Genomic DNA, 26,280 nt, shown 5'->3' with positions numbered 1-26,280 from the left:
AAAGCACCCACCATCCATCATCCTGGTGTCTCACCTGGGCTGTTTGCAGACTCTTCAGCTGTCATCTGCATGAGGAGAGCCACCTGCTGGCGCTCAGAGAGGGGGTAGCCAGCTCGGATCCCAGATAGCCCCATGCCAAACAGCAGCCCGGCCTTCCGGGTGACAGGCTCCTTCTTAATCCTCTTCCGCTCAGGACCCTGCTTCTCTGTGAGGTGGTGGAGGAGAGGGGGGATATTTCATGCCATGGAGTCCTTGGAACCCAGAGCCTTACCTGGAGTTTCAGAGCCCCTGCCTCCCACCTCACAGGGAAAGGGAAAGAATAGAGTTGGCAACACTCCTGCTGCCCATCATCACCTCTTCCAGTGTAACTGTGAGATACAATTCCAACACCTTGTTATTAACCAATGAAGCCTGCTAAGATGAGGCCCCACCAACCATTTATTCGGCTCCAGGTGCCTCCCCAGACCACCCACCATGCGCAAGGCGGTGGGGACAGCTGATCACCAATGTCCTGGCTCACACAGGACAGGTCTCCATCTATTAAATACACGTGTCTGTAATTCAAGTCCTCCTTCCCGTCCCGCCTCCAAACAGTACAGACATAAAATGGCAAACATAGTTTAGAAATACATAAACAGATCAAGGCCGACTTGCAGTACTGTACCTTTCTTCTTGCTTCTAGGCACCTCCATTTCATGCCATGGCGCTTCGAGGAGCGAACCCGCCTTGAACCACGACATGGACTGAGCTGGAGGCATCTAAAGGCATCAACACAGAGCACTAACAAGACACGATGGAACAGCGCGGCCATCCCGTCTTAGCCTCCTCATAACAAGCAACTCTTCCACCTATCTCACCCATTATAAAATACCCTGTCAACATTCAACAGAAATGCATGTGCTGCTTCTTTTAAAAGAGGCAGGGGTTGAGGGAGAGAAAAGATACCCCCAACTCCAGGAGGTAAAAGCTTGCCTTCTTCCTTCACCTCACCCTCCTGTTGAGGGGAAATTTGGGGTCCATCAAGAGCCTCAGAACCCTCCCCCAAAGCCCATGCTTTTGGGGTGGAGACCCTGTTCAGGGCCAAGATATTGCAGGGTGTTCTAGGTCATAGGGTGCAAGCTGCAGGCAGGAAAGGAGACGTGGGTCTCTGAAACTCTCCTCTGAGGGATGTTACCCTTGCTTCCCACTTGGCATATCCAAGGAGCCCCTGTCTTCAGGTCCCTGGCTGGGGCTTGACCTTAGAGAGGTGGTGACATATGTGAATCAAGGACTAAACAGATCACATTTCCACCTTGTCCATTCCTTCCCAAAATGATAATATTCCTTTTACTATTCACCACCTCAGGCCCCACAAACATGTCCATCATTTTTATTTCCTTAAGGAACGATTTTCATAAACTTATTTCTTTAAAATGTATTTTAAATTGCCTTTTTAAAAACTAAAGTTGTGACTTGGTGAGAATGCTGATTTATGAGTTGAGGTGATAACTCGGGCACCACAGGTCACCATCACCAGCAACAATTAATTTCAACCAAGCCACAAGCACAAGTCTGAGAAAGGAAGTAAATTCCAGAAATAATCTTTGTTGATGACCCTGGCTTATGCATCTCCAATTCTACCTACAACCTCCTTTCCAAGCAACAGGGCCTCATGATATATCCCAGAGGCAAGAGCCTTCAAGGAAGTCTCTGTACAGGATATCGAACTAGTTCTGGCACAGCCACTCTCATAAATTCCACCCCACTTCTGAAATGACTGAAAGTCATAGTATCCAAATCATTTGGTTTAAATGCTATTACACAGCTGAGTGCTCCAATCTCTGCAGCCGCTCCATGCTCTGCCTGCCTTCTCTACATTTACCCAGTTGCTCATTTGCTGCTTGCTTACATGACACATTCCAATGATGAAGATGACGGAATTTTCCATTGCCAAGGTACAAATAATGATAGAAGCAAAGACCAGTGGGAAGGCCGGACCCACCTCCTCGGCAGTTCTCCAGAAGCACAAACCAACCAGGACCCCTCCATGGACAGAGATGTGATGCCCCACCACTGAGGAGGTGTTTCCAGCACAGGGTTCTGAATGTCCACTGTAATTCCCACAGGAACGCAGGATGAAGACACATGCACTCTCCCCACGCTCTGTGAGCTGGACCCCACTTCTGCCCAATCTCCCAGGAAGCACTGCTTGGTCTCAAACAGTCAGCCTCTTAGCCTCTCAGCGTCTCTTGATCACGGTGCCCCTGCTAAACATACACAGTTCACAAGGCCACTGCCTCTCCCTCACCTAGAGCCATGAAGACAGGAAGCTTACTGGGAAGAGGATGAAAGCAGAACCTGAGAAAAGCAGTGTGGAGAATTCCTGGTTGTGGGTGACATCTGCTAATTACTTCAGAGGTATAGCTTCTCTGCTGTGTGCAGATGTGGAGGGTGCTAGGTGGACCCAGGGGAGGGCAGGGCCTGAGTGGTAAGTCTTCAGGGTAAATGTAACAGCAACTTTAAAATGCCAGAGGAGCCAAGCAGAAAGAAGGCAAAAGAGCCACTGTCTTCAAGTGCCATTGCAGACAGTAATCTCTTTAGGGGTCAAGAAGGTAGGAGGAGGCAGGACAGGGACCTCCAGGAGCTCACTGCACACTTTCTGAGAGTGTCAGCTGAGAATCTGTGACCTTTTACCCAGAGGGCTTTCTGCAGTAAATTTGTCCCTGGTTGCAGAGCAGGACCCAATGGCACCTTTGTTCAGGAAGGAACAAAGGTCAGAGATGGAGTGTGGAGAAAGCCCTGTGTGTTGGGCGGTTGGTGGCCCGGCACCTCTCCATACTCTACCAACCATCCCTCCCTCTGCCTCTGCTTCAGCAAAGGCAGGATTGTGTCTTCCCTCTCTCTCATGGCCATGAGCTGTAAGCGCTCTCAATGATGCTGAGGGAAGGGTGCAGACTCTCTCCTGGGGATGAATTCACACCCTCATAGGTGCCTTGGGCTGCCCCACAAGAGCCTTGGGTGTAATATCATTTTCTACAAGCACTCAAAGCTACCAGTATCTTGAGGGGTCTGAGTCAGGCCAGGCTGTGAGTCTTGGGGTGGAAGGAGAGCCTGCAGAAGCCCTGCCGACAGAGGAAGCCTCTCCATTCTGGCCCAGCCTCAATGAGGCCATGAAGCTGAGGCCCACCATGCACACAGGGTGTTGTTGAATGCTACAGAAGTGATCCCGCTGCTCTCCTTCCAGACACCTCCCAGCCCAGCCTTGGCCCACTATGTCCTGTTAGCAAAGGCCAACCTCTCAGAGGTGGGAGGCTATAAAATCTGCCTCCTACTCCAGGTGGGCAATGTGCCTCAACAATCAGCACCCTCACTGGCCAGTGCAATGCTGGGTTCAGGGCAAGAGGAGGAACACTTGGGACAAATGGCAACTCCTTTGGCATTCTGCTATTTTTTTTATTTGTAATATCCAACCAGAAACAAAGTAGAACTTATATGAATTCCAAATGGCATCTGCCAAGTTTCAGAGTGGAAAACTGGTAGTTCCATGTTACAGCTGAGCAGCACGTGGAGGTCGAAGGTATGGCTCTAACAAGCCAGTCTATGAAACATCCCCCCACGTTTAGATTGGGAGTGGGAGGGGGGCAGGGTTGCAGAGCAGCTATCACATGCTTTAACAGCTCCAAGGGCTTTGCAGGTGATATCCAGAGGCAGAATTCCAGGGAAGGCAGAGTGATGAAAAGCATGGGTGGGAAACAGCTGGGCCTATGATCCCAACAGCTGGAGCAGGGCTGTCTTCCTACGAGATTCTTACTTCCTGTTCCCTCAAGTCTGTCTGCTATCTTTCTCATTCCTACTTTGTTCCTGGTATTCCAATGTCAGCTGTGGCACTCCTCTTAAGCTGATGGATGAAAGATGGTTTCACATGAGCCTGGCCAATCCCCCTACATCTTTAGGAAAACATGGTGATGTGACAGCACCCTGTATCTCTACAACGCCTATATTCTTGTGCATGTTCACCTCTGGTCTCTGTGAAGTCGGTGCACATTTTATCAGGCCTTCTTGGTATATGGCCACCCAGCTGGCAAGAATCCCTCCCCTCCCCAGGCCATCACTGGGCTTCCTACTAAGCCCTTTCTCCTTCTCAACCCATCCGTTCTAGAACACACTCTTGCTGCATTCTTTACTGCAGCTGTCTGACTAGAATGGGGCCTTTTCCCAGGGGAGTAGGACTGCCAAGGGCAGATGTTTCTGAGGGACCTCTGTGTGCAGGAGTCAGCGCTCAGAGTCCCACTTCCTGCGACTGAGTCTCACTCCCCAATAGAACTCAGATGCATCCACAGGAGAAAAGATCTGTCTGAGTTAGAGTGAATTCTGGCAGCAAGGACACAGAGTGAGCATCTAGGGCAGGGGTGGGGCCTTTTTTTTCTGCCAAGGACCACTTGGATATTTATAACATAACTAGAAGCCCGGTGCAAAAAAACTGGTGCACTGGCGGGGGTGGGGGGGGAACGTGTCTCTCAGCCCAACTTGTGCCCTCTCACAGTCTGGGACCCCTTGGGAGATAACCACCTGCTGGGTTAGGCCCGCTCCCCTGGTGGCAGATGGCACACCCGATCCTGCGGTGCCTGCCCTGTCTCCCCCAGTTGCACACGGCAGGCCCAGATCCCGAGCTGGGGCAGGCGGTAGCTGGGGATTGCGCTGCCACCGGGGATCTCGCTGCCACCCGCCCCGCCCCGCCCCGCACACGGCAGGCCCGGATCCCCTGCTGGGGAGGGCGGTGCAGCAGGATCTGCCTGCAGTATGCAAATTTAACGACCATCTTTGTTGGGTTAATTTGCATACTCCTCTGGTTGGCTGGTGCGTGTAGCTAAGGTACGGTCAATTAGCATTTTTGTCTTTTATTAGTGTAGATTCATGGGCCATACAAAAACTTATCAACTTAAAAACTAGCCTGATTGCCCTAACCGGTTTGGCTCAGTGGATAGAGCGTCATCCTGGGGACTCAAGGGTTCCAGGTTCGATTCCTGTCAAGGGCATGTACCTTGGTTGCGGGCACATCCCTAGTAGGGAGTGTGCAGGAGGCAACTGATCGATGTTTCTCTCATTGATGTTTCTAACTCTCTATCCCTCTCCCTTCCTCTCTGTAAAAAATCAATAAAATATATTTAAAAAAAAAAACTAGCCTGATATATTTGGTCAAACATTTAATTAACTCACCCCTAATACCCTGGCAGGGCCAGACCAAATGATTTTGCAGGCCTTATATAGCTCACGGGCCACACATTCCCCACCCATTAGAACCAGTCCAGTTCTGTGGGGTGGTGTCAGTTTCTGGCTTCCACAAAATTACTGGGAGGTTGGATTGTTTTCTGTAGGCAACATTTCCTCTCCTTGGCATTTTTAGCATTTTTTTTCTTGTTGTTCTGTAATTTCATCATAAAATTCATGTGTAATCTTTCCCCTGCTCATAATGCACTATCCTTCCTGAACTAGGACTCCTGTTTTCACAGACATGAGAAGTTCTCTGTCTTCTCTGAGCACCAGTGCCCCCACTTCTCTCCTTGGTTAGATGCTAATGTCATGCCTCAGTCCTTTTCCACACACACATCTCATAATGTCTTTCATGTTTCCTATCTCTTTTTCTTTCTATACCTCAGTCTAGGCAATTTCTTTAGTTAAAACTTCCAATTCACTAATTCTTTTTTCCCCCCCCCAAACAAAAAACACAATTTTATTTCAAGTAGGAAATATCCAAGTAGTTTCAGAGCAAGAAAAAAATTCCATGTGTCAGTAGATTGTAGAACACAGGCCACTGGAGATATTTCACATTTGCTTTTTGTTGTTCTGTTATTATCGCAGAGCAATTGGAAAACTGGATCCCTCTGGGAATTCTGGGCTTTTTAACAGTTTGACTGAAGGTGCATCACTTGATATAGAGCAATTTCTCTGGTGTTTATAACTGACAAAGACTCTTTTGACCACAGGGCATCAATTAGAAGAGTTTAAAGCAGTGGTTCTCAACCTTCCTAATGCCGCAACCCTTTAATACAGTTCCTCATGTTGTGGGGACCCCCAACCATAAAATTATTTTCGTTGCTACTTCATAACTGTAATTTTGCTACTGTTATGAATCGTAATGTAAATATCTGATATGCAGGATGTATTTTCATTGTTATAAATTGAACATAATTAAAGCATAGTGATTAATCACAAAAACAATATGTAATTATTATTTTTTTTTTAAATTTACATGATCTTTTTTGACAGTATCTTGTTCCTTGATCATGTTTTCAATTTTCTCTCATTACACTCTCTAATCATCCAAAGGTGTTAAGTCCCTGGGGCTGAATCTCTCTATCAGGATGGATTTCTTCATCATTGTTAGGGCTGATCAAATAATCGAATCAATACCCCTTCCCCTGGGAACTGACCTTTAGGCCTCTTCACAATGGACAGCTGGGATTTGGACCCAGGCAATCTCTCTGGCTCTAGACCAGTGGTTCTCAACCTTCCTAATGCCGTGACCCTTTAATACAGTTCCTCATGTTGTGGTGACCCCCAACCATAAAATTATTTTCGTTGCTACTTCATAACTGTAATTTTGCTACTGTTATGAATCATAATGTAAATATCTGATATGCTATATGTGTTTTCCGATGGTCGCGACCCACAGGTTGAGAACCGCTGGTTTAAAGGGAAGCGCCTAACCAAGAGGAAATTTCCTGAATGTAAGGTTTAGGATTGGCAGGGAGGGAAGATCAAGACTGAGCAATACCAACAGTGGCCAAGGAAACGAGTCCTTCTGATAATAATTATTTATGTCATTCCTAATAAGCCATAAATCTGCCTATTGAATTTTTAATTTCAGTGATAATTTCCTTATGTTCCATTATACCCCTTCCCCTGGGAACTGACCTTTAGGCCTCTTCACAATGGACATTCCACTTGCTTAGACCACATACCCCTTGCTAAGACCATTATCTCTCCCCTCCGGACTTCCCAGAATCTGGACCTGTACAGAGAATTCTCCACCCAGAAAAAGCCCGCCAAAATCCTTTAAAAACCGCTGACTCCCATCACTGGGGTGTTGGAGCCATCCAGGCTCAGCCACCTGGTGTGCAGATGATAGAATAAATTCGTAATCCCTCACCATTCTGGCCTCGTGCACTCCTCCTTCGGCGACCCTAACATTTGGTGCCGAAACCCGGGAGGGTTCCACAAGGATGGGGAGCCAATTGCCCTGGCTTTGGTCACCCCAAGTTTGCTACTCGGAGAGCAGTAGGCAGCTCAACCTGGGCTTACCTACTCGGGTGACATGATTGGGCTTCCCTCTCATATGGACCCTCCCGAACCAGGAATCTCTCCTTCTTCGTTGCTGACTCTCCATCCCACACCGGCCAATCTTCTCTAGGTGAGTGATGTTCCACAATTCCCTTGCCCCGGGTCTTCTGCCCACTCTCTCTCACTGACTTCTTGAAAGTCTCTCATCTCAAAAGTCCTAGCACTAGGCCAGAAGACTCCTCAGCCATTTGGCTTTGGGAGCTTCTGGATTGACGCCCAGTCCAGAGGGTCACCTCTCATTTCTCATGGTGATTTCTTTAGCAGCAGGGACGCCTACCCTGGATTTGTGGTCTGTCACTCACCCTTCCTCTCTTGTGGGCCACGCCACACTCCCTCTGCTGCGCACTCGCGGCGGGGAGGATCATGCCCAATCACCTCAGTTTATTTTGTAACACCGCTGTTTGTCCATCACATAAACTAGATAATAAGTCTCAATGGCCTGAAAACAGCACTTTTAATTTTAACACACTGAGCAATTTAGATAATTACTGTCACTGCAATGGAAAATGGTCAGAGATTCTCTACGTTCAGGCCCTTTTCATCCTTCAGTCCCAATCCTCTCTCTCAGTCCTGGCTCTACCCATCAGATCCTTCTCCTTCACAGAAAACATCATACTCCTAACACTTCTGATTCTGAATCTACTTTTGACCCAGCATACCACCGACCTCCACCCCCTTACACATCGCCTCCCTCACCTGCAGTAGATTCCCAAAACCCAGACCTTCCTAATCAGCAACTACCTTCTCCCCCAAGTCCCTGAGAGCCCAAATCCTGAGAACATGAGTTATGAAACAGCCTTTTCCCATCTAACACTCGTTCTCAGGCCACCCAAAGGCTATATTCCTTAACAGCCTCTTCTATTCCCATGCAAATTCCAACCTTGAGGGAGGTAGCAGGAACTGAGGGCATAGTCTGAGTCCATGTCCCATTCTCTATGTCCGACCTTGCACAGATTGAGAGGCATCTCAGATCTTTTTCCACCAACCTGATCACCTTTACTGAGGAATGTGACAAACTTAATGAAATCACTCAAGGCCCTGATGAAAACCCAGCTCTCCTCTCCCACCTCATGGAGGCCTTACGGAAATTGACCACCTTAGACCCCACCTCCCCAGTGGGAACCCTTCTTCTGAACACCCATTTTATATCCCAATCAGCCCCTAACACACACCATAAACTTCAAAAAATAGACAGAGGTCCACAAACCCCTCAAAAAGATCTCGTTAACCCAGCCTTTAAGGTCTTTAATAATAGAGATGAGGAGACCCAAATCCAAAAACAAAGGCGAGATCAGGCCAAGGCTGCGGACCAGAAGGAGGCCTTCCAGCTCCTAGCCACTACTCTCATGAACCTAAGCCTCCTCCAGGCCCATGCTTCAAATGCAACAAGGAAAGACACTCAATCAACCAAGTCCTTCTCAAACCCAAGACCCCCACCTGGGCCCTGCCCAAGGTGTGGAAGGGAAGGCCACTGGAAATTAGATTGTAGTCTGGCCCCTCCAGGTCGGACCTCAGCCAGTCCAGCAAGGCTGCCCTCTGGATCCAGTTTGGAGCTCCCAGACCTCCTGGGACTGGCCACCAAAGAAGCTGCACAGGCCCTGACAAGGCCCCACAGACTTACATCACCCGGACAGAGCCTCAGGTAACAACTGTGGTGGCAGGTAAGCCGATCTCTTTTTTAATTGACACTGGGGCCAGTTATTCTGCCCTCTCCGAATTCGCAGGGACCCTTGTCCCCTCCTCAGTCTCCATTATGGGGTTGACGGATTAGTCTCATAGCCATTAGCCACCTCACCTCTACACTGCATCTTACTAAATACCCTCATTCACTCTTTTCTCATTCTACCTCGGTGCTTGGCCAGTGCTACCATGCATCCCCTCATAAAGCCCAGTTGTCCCAAACCACAGTCACCTACCTCAGTTTCACTCTGACCTCACAAGGCCAAGCCATTCCTTGGACTGTAAACGCCTTATCTCCTTATCTCCTCCATGACTGTCCCCTTCTCTGAACAAGAAATGGTCTCCTTTCTTGGGCTCGCTGAATACTTTCACCTCTGGGTTCCCAACTTTAGTCTTCTCCCACTGAGCAAAGGGACCACTCACTGAGCCTTTAAATCCCAAGGTCAGCATTCTCACCCCTTTAATGCTCTGAAAACTGCTCTGACCTCAGCGCCTTCTCACCCACACCCACCCCACCTTTCCCTAAGAATAACTTTCTTTACTGCACATGCTTACTTAACAGTATGGCTACTATCAGAAGCTGAACTCATTATCACCCAAACCGTAGCATGTTATCTCTAAGGAAAAATGTGGCAGTTTTAAATCCAAGCGGCTAGAGGCCTGGGAATAGGCTGCTGGGCCTGCTTCCTCCTCCCCCTGCCTTTTCTCCAGCCTCATATGCCTACACATAATTTTCCAAAGTCTTCGGTAACTTAAAGGCTTTGGAGCATTGCTGGGTTAAATGATATAGATCTAAATATTTTAAAATAGCATAAAATATTGAAACATTGATTGCTAGATATATTTTAATTTGCCTGCTCTTTTTATTACAGAAGGTCTCTTGTACTTTGTTGAGTGTGTATTTTCTTGAAAGTAAGAGTGTGCTTAAAGTGTTGATAAATGTCAATCTAAGAAATGCTGGCTGTTTACTTTTTGGCTAAAGCTGGTTATCTGTGAACTAGAGGCCTGGTACACAAATTCATGCACGGGTGGGGTCCCTCAATGTGGCCTGTGGGGATTGGGCCTAAATTGGCAGTCCAACACCACCTGCCACTCCTGGCTGCCACTCCCGCTCATCACAGCCCCACTGCACCTGCTGTGAGCTCATGCCTAGTCATGCCTAATCAGGAGAGGCTTGCGCTGCCCACAGCGGTGCTCTCCAGCCATGAGCTCTACGTCTGGCGCCGGTCCTAGGGGTTGGGGGGTCCGGGATGCGATCAGTCCTCCAGGAGGGCGGTGGGATGCCCTTGCTGGCCTGGGATCTGGATCCATCCAGCTGACATTCCCGCTGGTTGACAGGAGCCACCTGGAGGCTGCTTTTATATTGTTTTTTCCTTGTGGAGCATCTAGGGAAGGGAAGTGGCTGCGGTGCTGGAGGCCGACTTCCAGGAGGCATTGTTGGGATCATGCAGGCTGCGCTCGTTTGTCAGTGCCTGGCCCGTTCTCCGGAGATTGGACCTGCAGGACTACTGAGGAAGTGAGTGGCTGCCGCTGGGCTTATGGGCCGTGGGGACAGGTTGGTTAACTGAGCAGCACTCCGGCTGTGGGAACGCACTGACCATCAGGGGGCAGCTCCTGCATTAAGTGTCTGCCCCCTGGTGGTCAGTGCTCATCATTCGGTCGTTTGGTCCCTTAGGCTTTTATATATATATATATAGAGATGGATAGAAATGCTTGTGAAAGTTCTAGAAAAGTTTGTCCAGTGAGTCAGGACTTGATCCCCCCCCCCCAATGTCCAAAGGGACCCCTTCTCTCCTAGTAAGCTAAAGCAACCCCTCCCAGGCTCTCTCTTGTTGCTTATGTCCTTAAGTTGAAACCTAGACTTTCTTTATTTCTACGGTTCATTCCCAGTCCTTGACACCATCACTGAAAGCCTCACAGGCCTTCCTGCTTGGTATTCAGGAACCCTCTCCCCTTTTCTAGCCTTCTTAAAAGTCATACACTACAAAGGACACCAAGTAGGGAATGATCCCGTAATACAGGGAAATAACAAAGCAGACCAGGAGGCCAAAGCAGTGGCTCAGAGGAAGCCTCTATTTCCCCAGCTCTTAGCTATACCCCATATAACACCCTAATACACCCCAGAGGAACTTCAGCCCCTATTAGCTCTTGGGGCCACTCAGGAAGATCCATGGTTAAAATTTCAGGGAAAATATATCCTTCCCCAGAGACAGGCCCCTGATATCTTACAGACTATTCACAATTCCCTACATATAGGATATATTTACAACTCCTAAAACCCTTCATCACATGTCCTAACCTAGCCTCCCTACTGCAAGATATCCCTCAAACCTGTTCTACTTGTTATTCAGTATCTCCACAAGGACAGGTTAGATTAGACCTCTTTTCTCCCCCACTTATCAGTCAAGGGGCCAAATCCCTGGACAAGACTGGCAGATTGACTTCACTCACATGCCCCCTATTAAAAAACAAACAAACAAACAAAAACATATCTTTTAACCCTGGTAGATACTGTCTCAGTGTGGGTAGAAGCCATTCCCCACTAGGTCTAACCCACCTCATTACAATCAGAAAATGGACCTGCTTTCAGATCTCAAAAAACTTACCAGGTCCCCTCCACTCAGAACATCCAGTGGAACATATATCGCCCTACCAGCCCCAATCTTCAGACAAAATAGAAAAAGCAAATTCTTAAGTCTCACCTAATTAAATTAACTATCAAAACTAAAGAACCTTAAACTTCTCTCCTGCCTCTAGCTTTTATGCATATCGGGGCAATCCCCCCACACACCCTCCTTTCTTAGTCCCTTTGAGCTCATGTATGGAAGACTCTTCTTATTAGGAAACTTCCTTGCACAGAGACCCCTCTCAGAGACTATGTCCCCATTTTAAATTGCATCTGACAATTACTGAAGAAAATGCTGATCAGATCTTCCCTCAACCTTTTATAGGAGACATTCCCCTACTCCTCCTAAAGGAAATCCATCAATAATTTACAGCCCTAATGGGAAGGCCTTTATCAAGTACTCTCAACTGCCCCAATGCAGCTAAATTATCAGGGCATACTCCATGGTTCCACCTTTCCAGATGAAAACCCATCCCCAGAACACCTCCATCACATGCGCTGGAGTCCCCCAAGTATTACAGCCACCAGATTGGGCCCACCAGACTCCACCTTACCCACATCCCAGAAGAAGAGGACAAATGAGTGAGCACTCCTGCAGGTGCTCCCTATGTACCCTAATAACCCTGACCTCCCTGAAAGCCCACCTCCTCTCCCAATTCAAATCCTCCAGGTCCTAGCTACTGCTCCCTCTCCCTTTGCATCAGGATTCTCACCTTCCCATGGGACTGCCTTCCACAAAGGGATTTCGATTACCCATGGGACAAGATTTCCTTCTTTCTAGATCCTAACCATACTCTTTCCCTCCTTGGAACAATCCCGACCCTGGAAGTGTGAATTAACTCTCCTTCTCATCCTATTCCAGCCCTCCTCTCCTACACCCATAAGAAACTTTCTCACCACCACTCATCTCAAACGAACACTTAATCTTACCCATTCCCTCCTTAGCCGGGAATTGCTGGCTCTGCCTTTCCCTCTCCTCTTCAGTGTATACCACCATGCCTATACCAATCAAGAGATGGAATCAGACAAAAATCACTGTAGCTTATAAAAAGGAAAAGGGAACTATATTTCTTAAAAAGGCAAACACCCTTCTAGGTAATTATCCCACAGCCCAGGCAGATCAACCCTCCCTTCTTTTCTGTTCTTATATTCTATCTCTTATAGGGAGGAAGGTAGCTCCTTCCTCCCTCTCAGTCACAAGTCCTATCACTCCACACACCCCACTAATCGTCCAAGCCCCTTTATGCTTTATAAGGTCATGGGGCAATATAACAATAGGCCATCTCCCACCATCAGCTTGCAACACCACAGTTAACCTAGAACTACCAAACGGCCATTGGTCCCAATGAGTTGACTACCAGATCTCCCCAGAAGCCAATGGTTATTTCCTACAGCCAGTCTGTTTTACTTCTTATATCCAACCATCCAGGCCCCAGGGTTGGGTAGGGTATCGTCTAATATTTAGGCTGCAGTTGTGATTGACTTCTCCTTCCAATTTCCTGATTCATATCAACTTCTTTCTTTCTTTTAGAAATTACTATCATTCATCATTTTAAAAAGAGGGGTTCTGTGTGACTCAGCAGGTCCCTTCTCTGGTCTTAATCACCTCTCTCCAAGAAGGGAGCAGCTAGCTCTGCTTGTGGGAATTCAATGAAGGCGATTATAACCAGGAAGCCAGAATATAAGAAAGTGATATCAGCATAAAGGGCCCAGACAACAGCCTCCCAACCACTGCCTATCACCTTCACTACACCAAAGCATATGGAATTTTTTTTTTTAACTCATAATTCAAACCTGCAACCACACCTGAACCATGCCATCAATCCTTGCTAGTCCCTGGGCCTGCCTGCACAGGTCTTCAACTGCAACCCTGGAAGCAGCATTAGTGAAGGGGCCATGCCCTGACCCAGACTCCTCCTGAGAGCTGACTGGAGCACTTGCTGCAAGTTCCACACACCCACCCACCCCACCCCCCCAAAAAACGTCATAGGTCAGAATCACAAACTCCTCACAATTTAGAGCTTTACAGATGAAAACACCAAGCAGCACAGGGAATTTAAGAAATACATTCAAAGTCCCACAGTGTCTCACCAGTATACATCCCAGACAGGCTCCTGTGCCCTCTCCTCTATGGCCTTCCCTGGTCAACTATACTCCCGAGTGTCCTCAAAATCCAGAGAAGTAGTCCTGTGACTCTGCAGGGAGGACTACAAGCTGACTTTGCTTTGTGGCCTGTCACTGTGATCAGTTATGGTCATGAGTAGGACTACATAAGGGGTCCTGGGAATCTTCCCAGCAAATCACGGAAGCTGGAGTGGTTGCAAGGCCCTGACTCACCTATGCTATGTTTATAGAATGGGCCTGGCTACTTCCTAGAGTGCACCTGTAAAGGGTCCTAAGGGAGGCTGTGATACCCTGTAGGATCACACCTTTTCTGCAACTGCGGGAAATAGAGAATTTTAAATACAAAGAATCTTCCTTTATTCCAAACCCCCCTTTGTATATGAAGCTGTTCAAGTTTAGAGAGGAAACATGTTTGGGTAATAGCTTGACCAGAGGAATTCTTAATTATTTGAAAATATTTTACTTGGATGTGCTTCTTTATGAGTGACCAAATGTGGTTCCTCAGATAAACTGGGCTCTCACCCTTGAACTTGGACCATCATGGGAGGGGCAGGTGCTGGGCTCCCTCACCTTCTGCCCTGTAGCCCCACTGGTTGCTCACCAACATCCACATCCCATCTCTTTGCTGCGTAACAGCATTCATCTTTATTCCATGGTAGTGGCAAGTCAGGAATGGGCAGAACCTAAGTTTAGTCATGTAGTGCAAGAAGAGAGCCACAGAGCAATGGGCCCAACCTTGCCCTTTTTCTTGACTCCACTTTGAGATGCAAGGTGATCAGGTGCCCAGTGTAGTGCAGACTGATCAGGCCTTCCTGCTGCATGTGGCTACAGCATCCTACCCCAGTCCTTCTACCTTTGGGAGTCTTGTCATAATGCATCAGCCAAGTCCTGAGAGTTCCCAGGGTCATACTGTGGTTGGCATGTGCCCTTTATAGCCAGAGGTTCCACAGTGGTGTCAGTTTCCCACGGTGCCACATTGCTCTCCCTCTGCCACAGTTCAGCACTCAGTGAGTGAGCAGAAGCCCCTTCTTCATCATGGTGTTGGGTTCTAAGAAGTTCTGCAGATGCCAACAGAAGAGAGAAATGTCTTCCTTTCACAAACAGAGGACAGCCCCCCAAGCAGTCACAGCAGCCAGTACTTTCCCATCTTACAGAACTAGGGTGATCATGATTTCGGTAAATAAATAAGTGTCCTCAAACACTCGAATGAATGAGCTCACATTTCAGCACTTCTGAATAAATACCCTAGATATCAGAGACAAGTCTTACAGGGTAAAAATAAAATAAGAAAATCTTAAATTTTTCTCATTCCAAAGACACATTCAGGTATTGAGAATAGGCAGCAGCCAAGCTCTTGAGGCTTCTGGCAGAGAAGCATCAAGGGGACCTCAGGGGACAAGCAGGGCCCATCTGTGTGTGGTTCCAGTTGGGAAGCAGCACACTAATGTTCAGACTATGGGATGGAAAACTGTAAAGAATCAAAAGCTTATGAAGGAAGCCTGGAGAGAATAGGTAATCATCTAAACCAACCTAAATAATATTTACTTATAGATTTTTTTTCAAGTTGTGGGAAAATTTAACCATATAAAAAGTTAATAAAATAGTATAATAATTTCATCATGAACACTGTAAGTGGTAAGATGCTTTATAACAAACCTAGCAGTGAGTCAGCAGCAGGTGCTTGGGCAGGCTGAGCCTCCTCAGACGACCTGCTAATGAAAGGCTGGCCTGCTTGCTTTTCCTACACAGATAGCCAGACCTGCTTCGGTCCTAGGCTGGAAGGGCCAAGACACAGCATGTGCAGCCTGTGCCCAGCCCTGGCTCTGGGGCACGCTCTGGCCAGAGTTTCTGGAAGGATACTGAAGTAGTTCCTGACACACACTCATATTCACCTGGACATGAAATGTTCAGGGTGCGACCATGACAAACCACGTCAGGATGAATTTGCTTTGATTAGGCATGGATGTGTAGGGTATTTCCAGCTTTCACCGCAGACAGATGTTGTTCTTGGCAAGCCGCCCCCAACCTTGACTAATTGTTGCAGAGACCAGCCTGCTATGGACTGGGTCATGTGCAGCAATTCCTGAGGGTCTATGAAACAGAAGGCTCTTAGGCAGCTCGGTGGTCTCTGGAGGAGGCTCAACAGCCTCTGTCCAGTCAGGGCACAGCCAAGGAAACTCAATATTTGCACTCAGAGCCTCAACTTCTGGAGCCTTCTGCCATGTACACCTTATAGAGCAAGCTGGACCACATCTTCCCAGCAGAGGGCGCTAGAGGAACATGCAGAACCAGGATGCAGGGCAGTCTCCAGGTCAGTTGCTCTTGAGGACCCTAGCCTCAGACCAAAGGGACCAGCATCTATCTTAGTCACTCATCGGAATTAATAATTCTCCCCTGTGTGGCTTCTCCCCCTTCCTGACAGCTGGAGGTACAGCCCTGCAGTGGGCAGGTGTGTGTCTCTCAGAGAAATGGCCTCATCCATCTTCACCCATATTTCTAAACAAGAAATGCTCCTACAGTTAGTACGAAGTTAATATCCAGCTCAGATTTCCTGCTGACCAGGAAGTACAAGTAGGAAGAAGACAGGTTAACAGGTAACTAATCATGGCCTACAGACCTAGTAGGGCCAGGCAGAGGGCCTCCCACTGGTGTACATGGTGCACAAAGATCAGCTAGTTTAGAGGCTCCTAATACAAGTGATACCTGACATACCCGTGAACCAGAATCATCTCACTGGAAAATCTAATTTTGTCATATTAACAGAGCAGATTTGTAAGAAAGTTATTAAAATTGGCCCCCAAAAGGAAAATAAACATAGAAGGGCAAGTACTATATTTAACTTATATTTTTGCAACATAGTCCTTGATTGGAAAATTCTATTTTCAAAATGGTCTTCACTTTTTTCCTACTTCACAGTGATTTTTCTCTACATCCTGACCCACAGATAGTAAACATAAGCACTCCTGGGGTGCCCCAAGAACCTCTGGACACCTCAAAGAACTAGCATGCACACCTCCTGCTGAGAAGATGCTAACCATCAACAGACAAATCTGTGAGGCCTGCTGGAACACACAAACCTAAAAAGCCACCATCAAGATAAAATGGGCCCTTAAAACCTATATAATTTATTAACCAATGTCACCTCAATAAATTCAATTAAAAAAATTTTAAAGACATGAAACAGTCCTTGTAAAGAAATCCTACCAACCAGATAGGGTGGGCAGCCAAGATCATCCACCCCTAGGCATGCTTGCTCCACAGAAATGCAGATGCACCAACCTCTACTCAGGTAGCACATTCTCTCAGGAGATGGGAGCTCAGCACTATCTCCTTGACTCTGAAAGCAAGGCTCCAAGAACACACAGGACCACCCCAGAACCCCTTCTGGAGTCTTTTAGACCCCCACATCCAGGCAGCCAATAACCAACAGCAACAGCACACCCTCCACAACTAGAACTGGCATGGGCATTAATAACAGGAGAGGATATCCAGGCCTGGCCCGATCTTCTCTGGACCTAAAGCCTGAGTCACAGAATCCCTGTGAGCACCCCTCCATTCTGGTGGGAGCCCATGTCCACATACATACCCACATCTTCCCTCTGCTCCACTGCTCCATGGCCCCTCCCCTTGCAAACTCACCCCTTCCCATTCCCAATGTGCCTACTCAGTGACAAAAAACAAGGGTTTGGTCCATACCACCTTCCTCATATCCCAGCCAGCAAAATCATACCCATTCATTGGCTTGTAACTAACCATAGTATCTGCACAGCTACCGTGAACCTGCTTCTTTTAGGAGCACCTGCACAGGAAGGTGTGAGTGAAGGACCTGTGACCTCATGAATAAAAGCTGTGACACAGATTATTTTTCCTGGCTGCTCCTCTGCCATTTCTCCCAATTTTCTTACATTTACCTTGTTTCAGTACCTGACACATATCCTCGCATGCAGGAAGCCCCAACCCATGCCCCATCTTTGCAGGGCTTCTGTTCCTTGTCCTATGGCTGCATTGTGGGAAAGCCTGGGCCCACCTCACAGCTCTGTGGGTTCAACCAGACTCTGTGGCCTTCTGCATGCTCTGTGACCTTTCTCACCCCTGGCATGCAACTGGCCTACAAGTTTGCAGAGCAGTCAGATGGCTAGTAGGCTGGGAAGGCCCCTGGGCACTAGGATCAAGAGGAAGAGAGTGTGGGCCAGCAGGAGAGAGGGCAGGTTATTGCCTGGACACAGCACGTGTCCCAGTGAGCAGCTCTAGATGGAACCAACTTAAAAGTGTACACAGCAAGTATTATTAACTCCTGACATGTACACATTCAAAGGCACAGAGACATGCACGCACATGCTCACACACACGTATACACTCGCACACACATGTGCACACATGCTCACACACGTTTACACATTCACACACAGACACATGTACACCTATACTCATTGACCTGCACTTGCTGGATCCTGTTTTCAGTGGTCCCTTTGGATTTTATTTCAAATAATTGGGTTTAATTTATGTTTTTGTAGCCTTCATGGAAAACATGTTTATCCTCCAACATGGAAAACATGTTTAATCCCCTTTCAGGAGATTAAAAAGAGCACGGAATGCCTGAAAGCCTCATGGCTGGATATACACTTGGAGGCTCCCTGGGCATGCTGGGGTCCAGAAAGCATTTCTGCTATGCACACTTATGTGAATTCTCTGTGTGCTAATCTTTTTATCACCCCCAAGTACCCCCTGGAACATCAGATAAAGAGAAGAAGCTGTGAGGCCTTACTCTGGGTCACCCCCCAGGACTGCAGTAGGACTCCTAGAATGGGTTTGGGGCCACCTCCCAGGTGGAGCCTGTTGTCAGCAGACCCCTGAGGATGGGAGAAGAGTTGGCAGATATGATATGGGAAAGGTTCGAGTGAGGATGACCTGTAGGCAGTCAGGAAGGAGTCAGGGGACAGGAGACAACAGGAGGGACAGAGGCGGCGCTGGGCTCCTGGTACCTGTGTCTGAGTCCTTCTGCTCTCCATTGGCCCCCACAGTGAAGGGCAGCTTCCGTTTGGTTGCTCTCTCTCTCACCTCCTTCCCTCCATCACTGCGGTCCAGCTTTGGGGTCTTGGTTAGAGAAACTTTATCTTTATCCTAGAAAAAGAAAGTGACACTTTCAGATATCATTTACAAATTAGTCTCAAATCTTCACATCAACTATGGTCTCATTTATGTGCCAGTTAAAGCAAATCTCTTATTTGGGCAATTAACAGCCCTTCCTGCCCGCCAGAATTAGGTGTGCCTATTGGCTTCCTCAGTCTTCCTCTATAGGGCAGACAGCCAAGCTCACCCATTAGGCCCCTCACAGACCAGAGCTGCCGTTGAGCCCTGTCCATGATCAAACATGGCCCCATTTCTTGTCCTGAACCAGAGGAGTCTTGAGAAATTGCGGCTAACAAGTATTATCGTGAGTATGAAGAAAGCAGAGCATAGAGAGACACAGTTGCCCTGAACCCATTTTCCCAGGGAAAAGATCCAGGTGCAAGAGCCTTAAAAAGGTGTGTGGACAGGTGGTGTCTTGATTTTCAACCTGCCTGGGCCTCCCACCATACAGGAGTGTGTCCATCTCCCAAGAGACTGCACTCCTCCCTTCCTGTGAATGGCCTGGGTTCTCCTCCTTCCCTGTCTGACATCCTCTGCATAGTTCCACATGGCCTCACATGACCCCCAGTGCTCATGCTGTCTTTGGCACCACTACAGGCCTGTGACACCGTGAAGCTGTCTTCAGGACAAATCCTGCAGAGCAAGTATCAATCTCAGAGCAGAGCCCACATCTGTAAACCTGAGTGCAGATGACCCACTCCAAAGCAAGAGCTAGCAGGAGAGTGGGCAGGACACGTCTGTCCTCATCACCCTCTTCCTTGCACTAGTCTCAGGGCTGGTTTGTCCTGCAGGGTGAGTACTAGCAAGCCCAAATTCCAGCCCACCCTGACAAGCTGGCCAACCTTGTGCAAGTCTAGCACTGTGTCTGCCTTGATGTCATCACCTGTAGAATGGAAGACAGTGCCCACCTCAAGATGATAAATGGAGATCTCAGTGCTCGTCGGGCATGTAAATTCAGCTGCTCACCATGCAGTGCTGTACCATATGAGGTGAGGTCACATGAGCATAGGGTGGTCTGATCCCAAAAAGCAGTGTGTGTGTGTGTGTGTGTGTGTGTGTGTGAATGAAATGGGCACCTTGTGGCAAGAGGAGCCCCTGCTTTGCTGTCTGCAGCAGGTGGACACCCTGAACCCAACCCCTCAGTGGATAGCACCTTAAGAGGTGGGGGTATTCCCAGGAGACGCTACCTCCTGCACCAAACATAACTGAATTCCCTCCTCCTGTGGCCCAAATGATCCTCCAGCTTGATCATTCAGCCACAGCATCCACCAACCTTAGCAGATGAGAGACATCTCAAGTGACCAGGGAGATCTCTGCCAGAACATGCTGCCAGCTCTGAGGGCATCTGGAGTACAAAGAGAGGCCACCAGGCAGAGCCTGAGCTATGGGCAATACTGCTGGGATGAGGAAGGACCCCTGGAAGATAGAGCCTAACAGATGCTAGACATGCCATCTCACCCTACTGTGTACCTGAGATGTCAGGATACAGCCACACCTGTCACTACCTGTACCTGCCACCACAGAACTGGAAGAATGGAACCCATTAACAAAAACCCCAAACTGTAATAAACACCTGCCTACCAAGAAAACTCCTGGCCCAGTTGGTGAATTGATCTATAGATATATTACAAATAATAAAGTATTCAGGAATGCAAGAAATAAAAAGATCAACGTAATTCACCACCTGAAGAAAATAAAATAACATGATCATTTCAATAGCTGCAGAAAAAGGCCTGTGATAAAACTCTACATTAATTCTGACACGAAGTCTCAGCACATAAGAAGGGACAGTCCTCTACCTGACAAAGGGGGTCCAGGAACCTTCTGCTCAAGTGCAGAAGATTGGGTGTTGTCCTGAGGAGAAATGAGGGGGGATGTATCTAGGCAAGGTTACCTATAATCACCTCATCTATTGAGAAGCAAACCTTTTTTTTTAAATGAGCAAAAGACATGAATATGTACTTTGTAAAAGAAAATATCCATATAGCCAATTAACATTTGGAAAGGTGTTCTCTGCATTAGGAAAATGCAAATTAAAACCACAAGATCTAAATAATCCCACTAGAATGGCTAAAATAAAAAAGACTAACAGTATCAAATGTTGACAAGGGTGTGGCAGAAAAACTAGAACTTGAGTTGTTGCTGATGGGACTCATATGGCAAAGCCACTTGGAGAGTTTCTCATAAAGTTAATGAAATTAGTGCACATGTACACAAATGGCACGTTGATGTTCATAGAAGTTTATTCACGATAGTAAAATAATGAAACAACACAACTGCCCCTTAAAAGGCAAATGGATACATTTATTCTAGTGTAGTCATAAATGGAATATTCTTCAATAAAAAAAACACATGGTTACATGCAACAACATAGATAACTTCCATGACACCTCTAGGAAAACAATACTGATGCATGAGTAATCACATCATGCACTTCTAGGCCACAAAAATAAAATCCCCTCTGGAACTAGATTTGGCTCAATTCCTTTCCCCCACCCCCCACCCCAAAGGATAACAAAGTATTAATCTTAAAATGATTGACTGTATACCTGAAAAATCCAAAGGAATATATAATTAAATAGAAAATTAGTATATAAATTAAAGAAGTTGTTAGATATTGGAATTTATTTTTATTTCCTACAAACAATTAGGAAATGATATCAAAATATCAAAAGACATCAAATACAAAGAAATGAATCTAACAAAAGATGTTCAAGCCCCCTATATAAACAGTTAGAAAACATTACCGAGAGAGAAAAAAAAGACATAAAAATGGAGGAATATGTTTATGATAAGAGAACTCACATTGTTAACCTGGCAATTCTCCCCATTAATCTTTATATTTAAAGCAATACAGTTAAAACCCCAGTAGGCATTTTTTTTGGAAATCAGCTTATTCCAAATGCACATAGAAAAGCAAAAGGTCAAAAATAGTAAAGAAAACTCTGAAAAACACCAAAGTTCAGCCAACTAAACTACCAGAGATCAAGACTATAAAATTACGGTCATCACAACAGGTGGTCCTGGACCAAGGACCAAAGGTTTGGAACAAAGAGCACAAATTGGAACCCCACCTAGCTGGTGACAAAGCCTCTGCTGCAACACATGGGGGGAGAGGAGGTCTTTTTAGTAAGTGACAATGACCATGTGAACATCCATAGGGAAGAAAATAAACCTTGACCCTTAACTTGTACCACAAAACAATAATTAATTCCAGATGAACCTCAGACTGAAAGCTTTTAGAAGATAGTACAGGAGGACATCTTCATGACTGGGGAAACAACAGAAAAATACAAATAAAACCACAGAATACTCCTACATACCCACCAGCATGACTAAATTTAAACGGACACCAAGTGTTAGCAAAAATGTGAGTTAATCTGAACTCTCACAGCTTTCGAGACTGCAGAACTGATACAATAATTTTGACAAATTATTAAACCACTGGGGGGAAAAAACAATGTACATGTGTTTATGTCATTACTCTGCTATATTCCAAACTAAAAAGAATGCAAATGTTTACAGGAGAAATAGATAAATAAGTTGCTGAACATTCATACAATGGAATACTACACAGCGACAAAGGAAGAGAACTGCTGCTAAGAAAAAGCCTGTAAATCAGATGTAACGTTGAACAAGTGTTCTCATGTAAATCCCAACAGCAAAAACTTATCTACAGTGATAGATGTCAGAACAGAGGTCACTTTGGTCAGAAGTGCTACAGATTGCACAGAAAGGCTCCCAGGAGACTGACAATGCTGGTATGTGTTGATCTGGATGGAGGCTATGCCAGTTTTTAAAAATGAACTGTAATATATGATATGCACTGATATGTCACTAAAAAAGTTCCAAAAGTTTTAAAATCGCAGCTCCTCACCATACTAGCTCTACAGGGAAAAGCAAACACCTGCACTGCACCTGGAGTGTGGTAGGGGCTCAGCCCTGAGCCGTACAGCAGGAACACAGCTCTCTGGAAAGACCTGAGTTCAGAACCTTGCTGAGCAGCTAGGCTGGGGCAGAGTGGAGCTTTCCTCACTAGTAAAATAGGAATCACAATAGGAACCAACTGTACACATTACAACGTGTTTTCATTTTGCAAATGGTAAAAGAATACCTAAAACATTAAATTCATCCTAATCAGCCACTTCCGTGTCAGACTTTGATATGCCATAAAAACCGCCAGGGTGGTAATAGCTGAATAGGACAACCAGATGGTGACCTGGTTGGCCCTTCTCATAGTATCCTTCACAATAAATTTGAGGGGGGGTGGTGAGAGGGGGAACTCCACGCACATCATGTACAAAGAAAGGCAGGCTGGCTTGTAATTCCCCACCACACCATGCTTTCCACACAAAGGAGAAAAGAAAAGTGTAGTACTGTTTGGAGGATAGTCATGGTCCACTTGGTACATTCACCCTGTAACTACCTTAACTATGGTTAACTGATCTATAAATGGCCAACAGCGAAAGAATCCAATAGGAACAAAATTATATTAGCCACTAAAAACAGCATAAATATATCAATCCAATTGTTCCACCACCTCCATTTGTTGAAAAGACTACCCTTTCCCAACTGAGTTGCCTCAGTATCTTTGCTGAAAAGAATTGACCAGGAGGGTTGGGGGGCAAGAGGGAGGGGGGTAAGAGATCAACCGAAGGACTTGTATGCATGCATATAAGCATAACTAATGGACATAAGACACTGGGGGGTAAGGGAGGGCAGGGGATTGTCAAGGGCGGGGGGAAAAAAGGGCACATATGTAATACCCTTTGTAATACTTTTAGCAAAATAAATAAATAAATAAATAAATATATATATATATAAAAAGAATTGACCATTCGTGTGTGTGGGTCTCTATGTTCCCCTCATTGATATGCCTGTCCTAGGCTAATACCACACTATCTTATTATTATAACTCTACAGCAGTGATTTTCAACCAGTGTGTGTAAGAGTTTTTAAAATATGCAACATCTAACTATTCAGTCAGGGGCACTGACTTCTTTTCCCTTATTATTATAGGAAATAGGCCTCGGTGATCCATCTTCAGCAGAGTCAACTTTTAATGGAAACAGTTACTGAATTTTCCCAGGGCAAACAGAATATAGGGAGGGGAGGAGAGGTTATAAGAACAAAAAACTGTGTACATGACCAATAGCACATTTTCCAGGAAGATCCACCTAGACAACGGGAGGTGGAGACAACTACAAAAGGCCTCAGCCCACTTTTTTAAATAATCCAATAGGAGACATAAGACCCAGGCGACCTATGAGGAAAACTATTAACCCCATAGTACTCAGCCAATGAGGAACAGGAGGAAGAACTCGCACACCCTAGGGATAAATACCCTGTGATCACTGCTCTGTGTGTGCCTGTTCAATCAGACACCCGCTCTTGCAAGACTGTATTAAAAGTCTTATTTTTGCCATACTTCATGTCTCCGAGTCCATTATTTGAATTCAGACAGGTCAGCATTTCTCACAACTATCAAATGAAAAAATAACTGCCCTGGTCAGGTGGCTCAGTTGGTTGGAGCATCGTCCTATATACCAAAAGGTTGCAAGTTCAATTCATGGTTAGGGCATATAGCGAGGTTGTGGATTCGATCCCCAGTTGGGGCACATACAAGAGGCAACAGATCGATGTCTCTCACTCTCTCAAATCAATAATTAAAAAAACAAACACACACACATATCCTCGGGTAAGGATGAAAAAAAAGTGGTAATAGCCAACACGATAGCCATCTATGAATGATTGAAAATTATACCTCTTTTTTGGTCAAATTGGCAAAAACAATACTTTTTGGTGTGCCGCAGAAGATTAGTAATTAGTTTTATGTGTGCCATGAGATGAAAGGATTGAAAATCATTGCTCTATAGGAAGGACTGAAATCAGACTGTTATATTCTCCAACATTTTTCTTCTTTTCAAAGTGCTTTTGGTTATTCTAGGTCCTTTGAATTTCCATATAAACTTTGGAATCAGCTTATCAATTTCTACCTAAAAGCTTACAAGAATTTTGAGTGGCTAATATGCTGAATCTATAGATCAATTTGGGGAGGATGGTATGTAAATAATATTGAGATTTTTCTGACAAATGAGTATGGTATAATTCTCCATTTGTTTAGGTCTGCCTAATTTCTCTCAGCAATGTTTTGTAGCTTTCAGGGTACAAGTCTTGCACATCTTTCACCAAATTTATTCCTTAAGAATCCATATTTTGCCCGGCTGCAGTTTGATTCCCGGTCTGGCCACATGCCCAGGTTGCAGACTCGATCCCCAGTAGGGAGCCTGCCAGAGGCAGCCAATAGATGTTTCTCTCTCATTGACATTTCTCTTTCTATATACTTCTCCCCTCCTCTCTAAATAAATCAATTAAAAAAAACATTTTTTTAAAAAAGCATCCATATTCTGACACTACTATAAGTGTATTTTTAAATTTTAATAGCTGATTGTTCACTAACAGCATTTAGAAATATACTCTGCATACTGGCTGTGTATTGTGCAACCTTGCCAAGCTCACTTCTTAGTTCTTGGATCTTTTGTGTAGGTTTCTTAAGATTTTCTACGTAGATGATCATGTCCTCTGCAAGGAAAGACAGCTTCACTCCTTCCTTTCCAAACTGTGCCCCTTATTTCTCAAAGGCCTAACCTGCCTTCACTTGTGAAATCTGATTTGAGCATCTGAGGGTGTCAGCATTTGCACAGTAATGCCTAGTAATAAAGCATTGTGAGAACACAAAAAGGCTCCTCCCAAGAGCTTACTTATTATGATGGGGAGAGATCGTATGACAAGCAAATGCAGGTGTGTCAAAGGGGAGCAAATGCTACATAGAAGGATCATTTAGTATAGAGAGCAGAAAGGGTGCAGGGTAGGCTGGTGCTACTCAATTTGAATCAGCAGTTGGGGAAGCCCTTGTGGCTAAGTGAGCAGAAACCTGTAAATAACTCCCCAACTCCAGGACCAGTCTGGGCACAGAAGAGGACCTTGGCCCATCTCATACCGTCTGTGGTTTTTCTCTATTTCTCTCTCTGCCCTCACAAAACAGAGAGACAGATAGACAAACAGAAATCCCAACAGCTAAGACTCTCCAGGTCAGTGGTCGCCAACCTTTCGGACCTCACGGACCACCGGTTGGCGACCACTGCTCCAGATGATAGAGATTGCAGGAATCCATCTGTGACAATAACCTGACTTTGCTGGAGATTCCGCTGTCATCAGAAAGCCTATCTGAAGCATGAAAAGAATTGACACTCTCAGGGGTCTGGGATCCAAGAAAACAGGACCCACCATCATACTTTCTGTGATTCCAGTATAAGGACATAACATCCTACTCTTTCTTCAACCGATTTCTTTTGGATTTGTGGAACCAGGTGCTCCCAGGGCTCCTCAGTGTCAAAGGA

At 46.1% G+C, this 26,280-nt stretch overlaps 1 protein-coding gene across 12 annotated transcripts in view; it reads right to left on the bottom strand.

The window, feature by feature from the left end:
• ANKRD11 (ankyrin repeat domain 11) overlaps window positions 1-26,280 on the bottom strand; it is a 211,311-nt gene that overhangs the window by 22,528 nt on the left and 162,503 nt on the right. For 11 of the 12 annotated variants that reach the window (XM_014536642.1, XM_005862491.2, XM_014536641.1 and 8 more), the window contains 2 exons: window positions 18,733-18,871; window positions 35-205 (listed from right to left, as the gene is read on the bottom strand). In XM_014536642.1, the coding sequence (XP_014392128.1) occupies window positions 35-205; window positions 18,733-18,871 (310 nt within the window). Of the gene's footprint in view, window positions 1-34; window positions 206-664; window positions 759-18,732; window positions 18,872-26,280 lie in introns of those variants that run through there. The other variant, XM_014536644.1, reaches the window with a different exon arrangement.

Source organism: Myotis brandtii, unplaced genomic scaffold (genome assembly GCF_000412655.1).
Source record: "Myotis brandtii unplaced genomic scaffold, ASM41265v1 scaffold165, whole genome shotgun sequence".
Lineage (NCBI taxonomy): Eukaryota > Metazoa > Chordata > Mammalia > Chiroptera > Vespertilionidae > Myotis > Myotis brandtii.
Note: the sequence above shows the minus strand (reverse complement) of the source record. Positions and strands in the feature narration are given on the sequence as shown.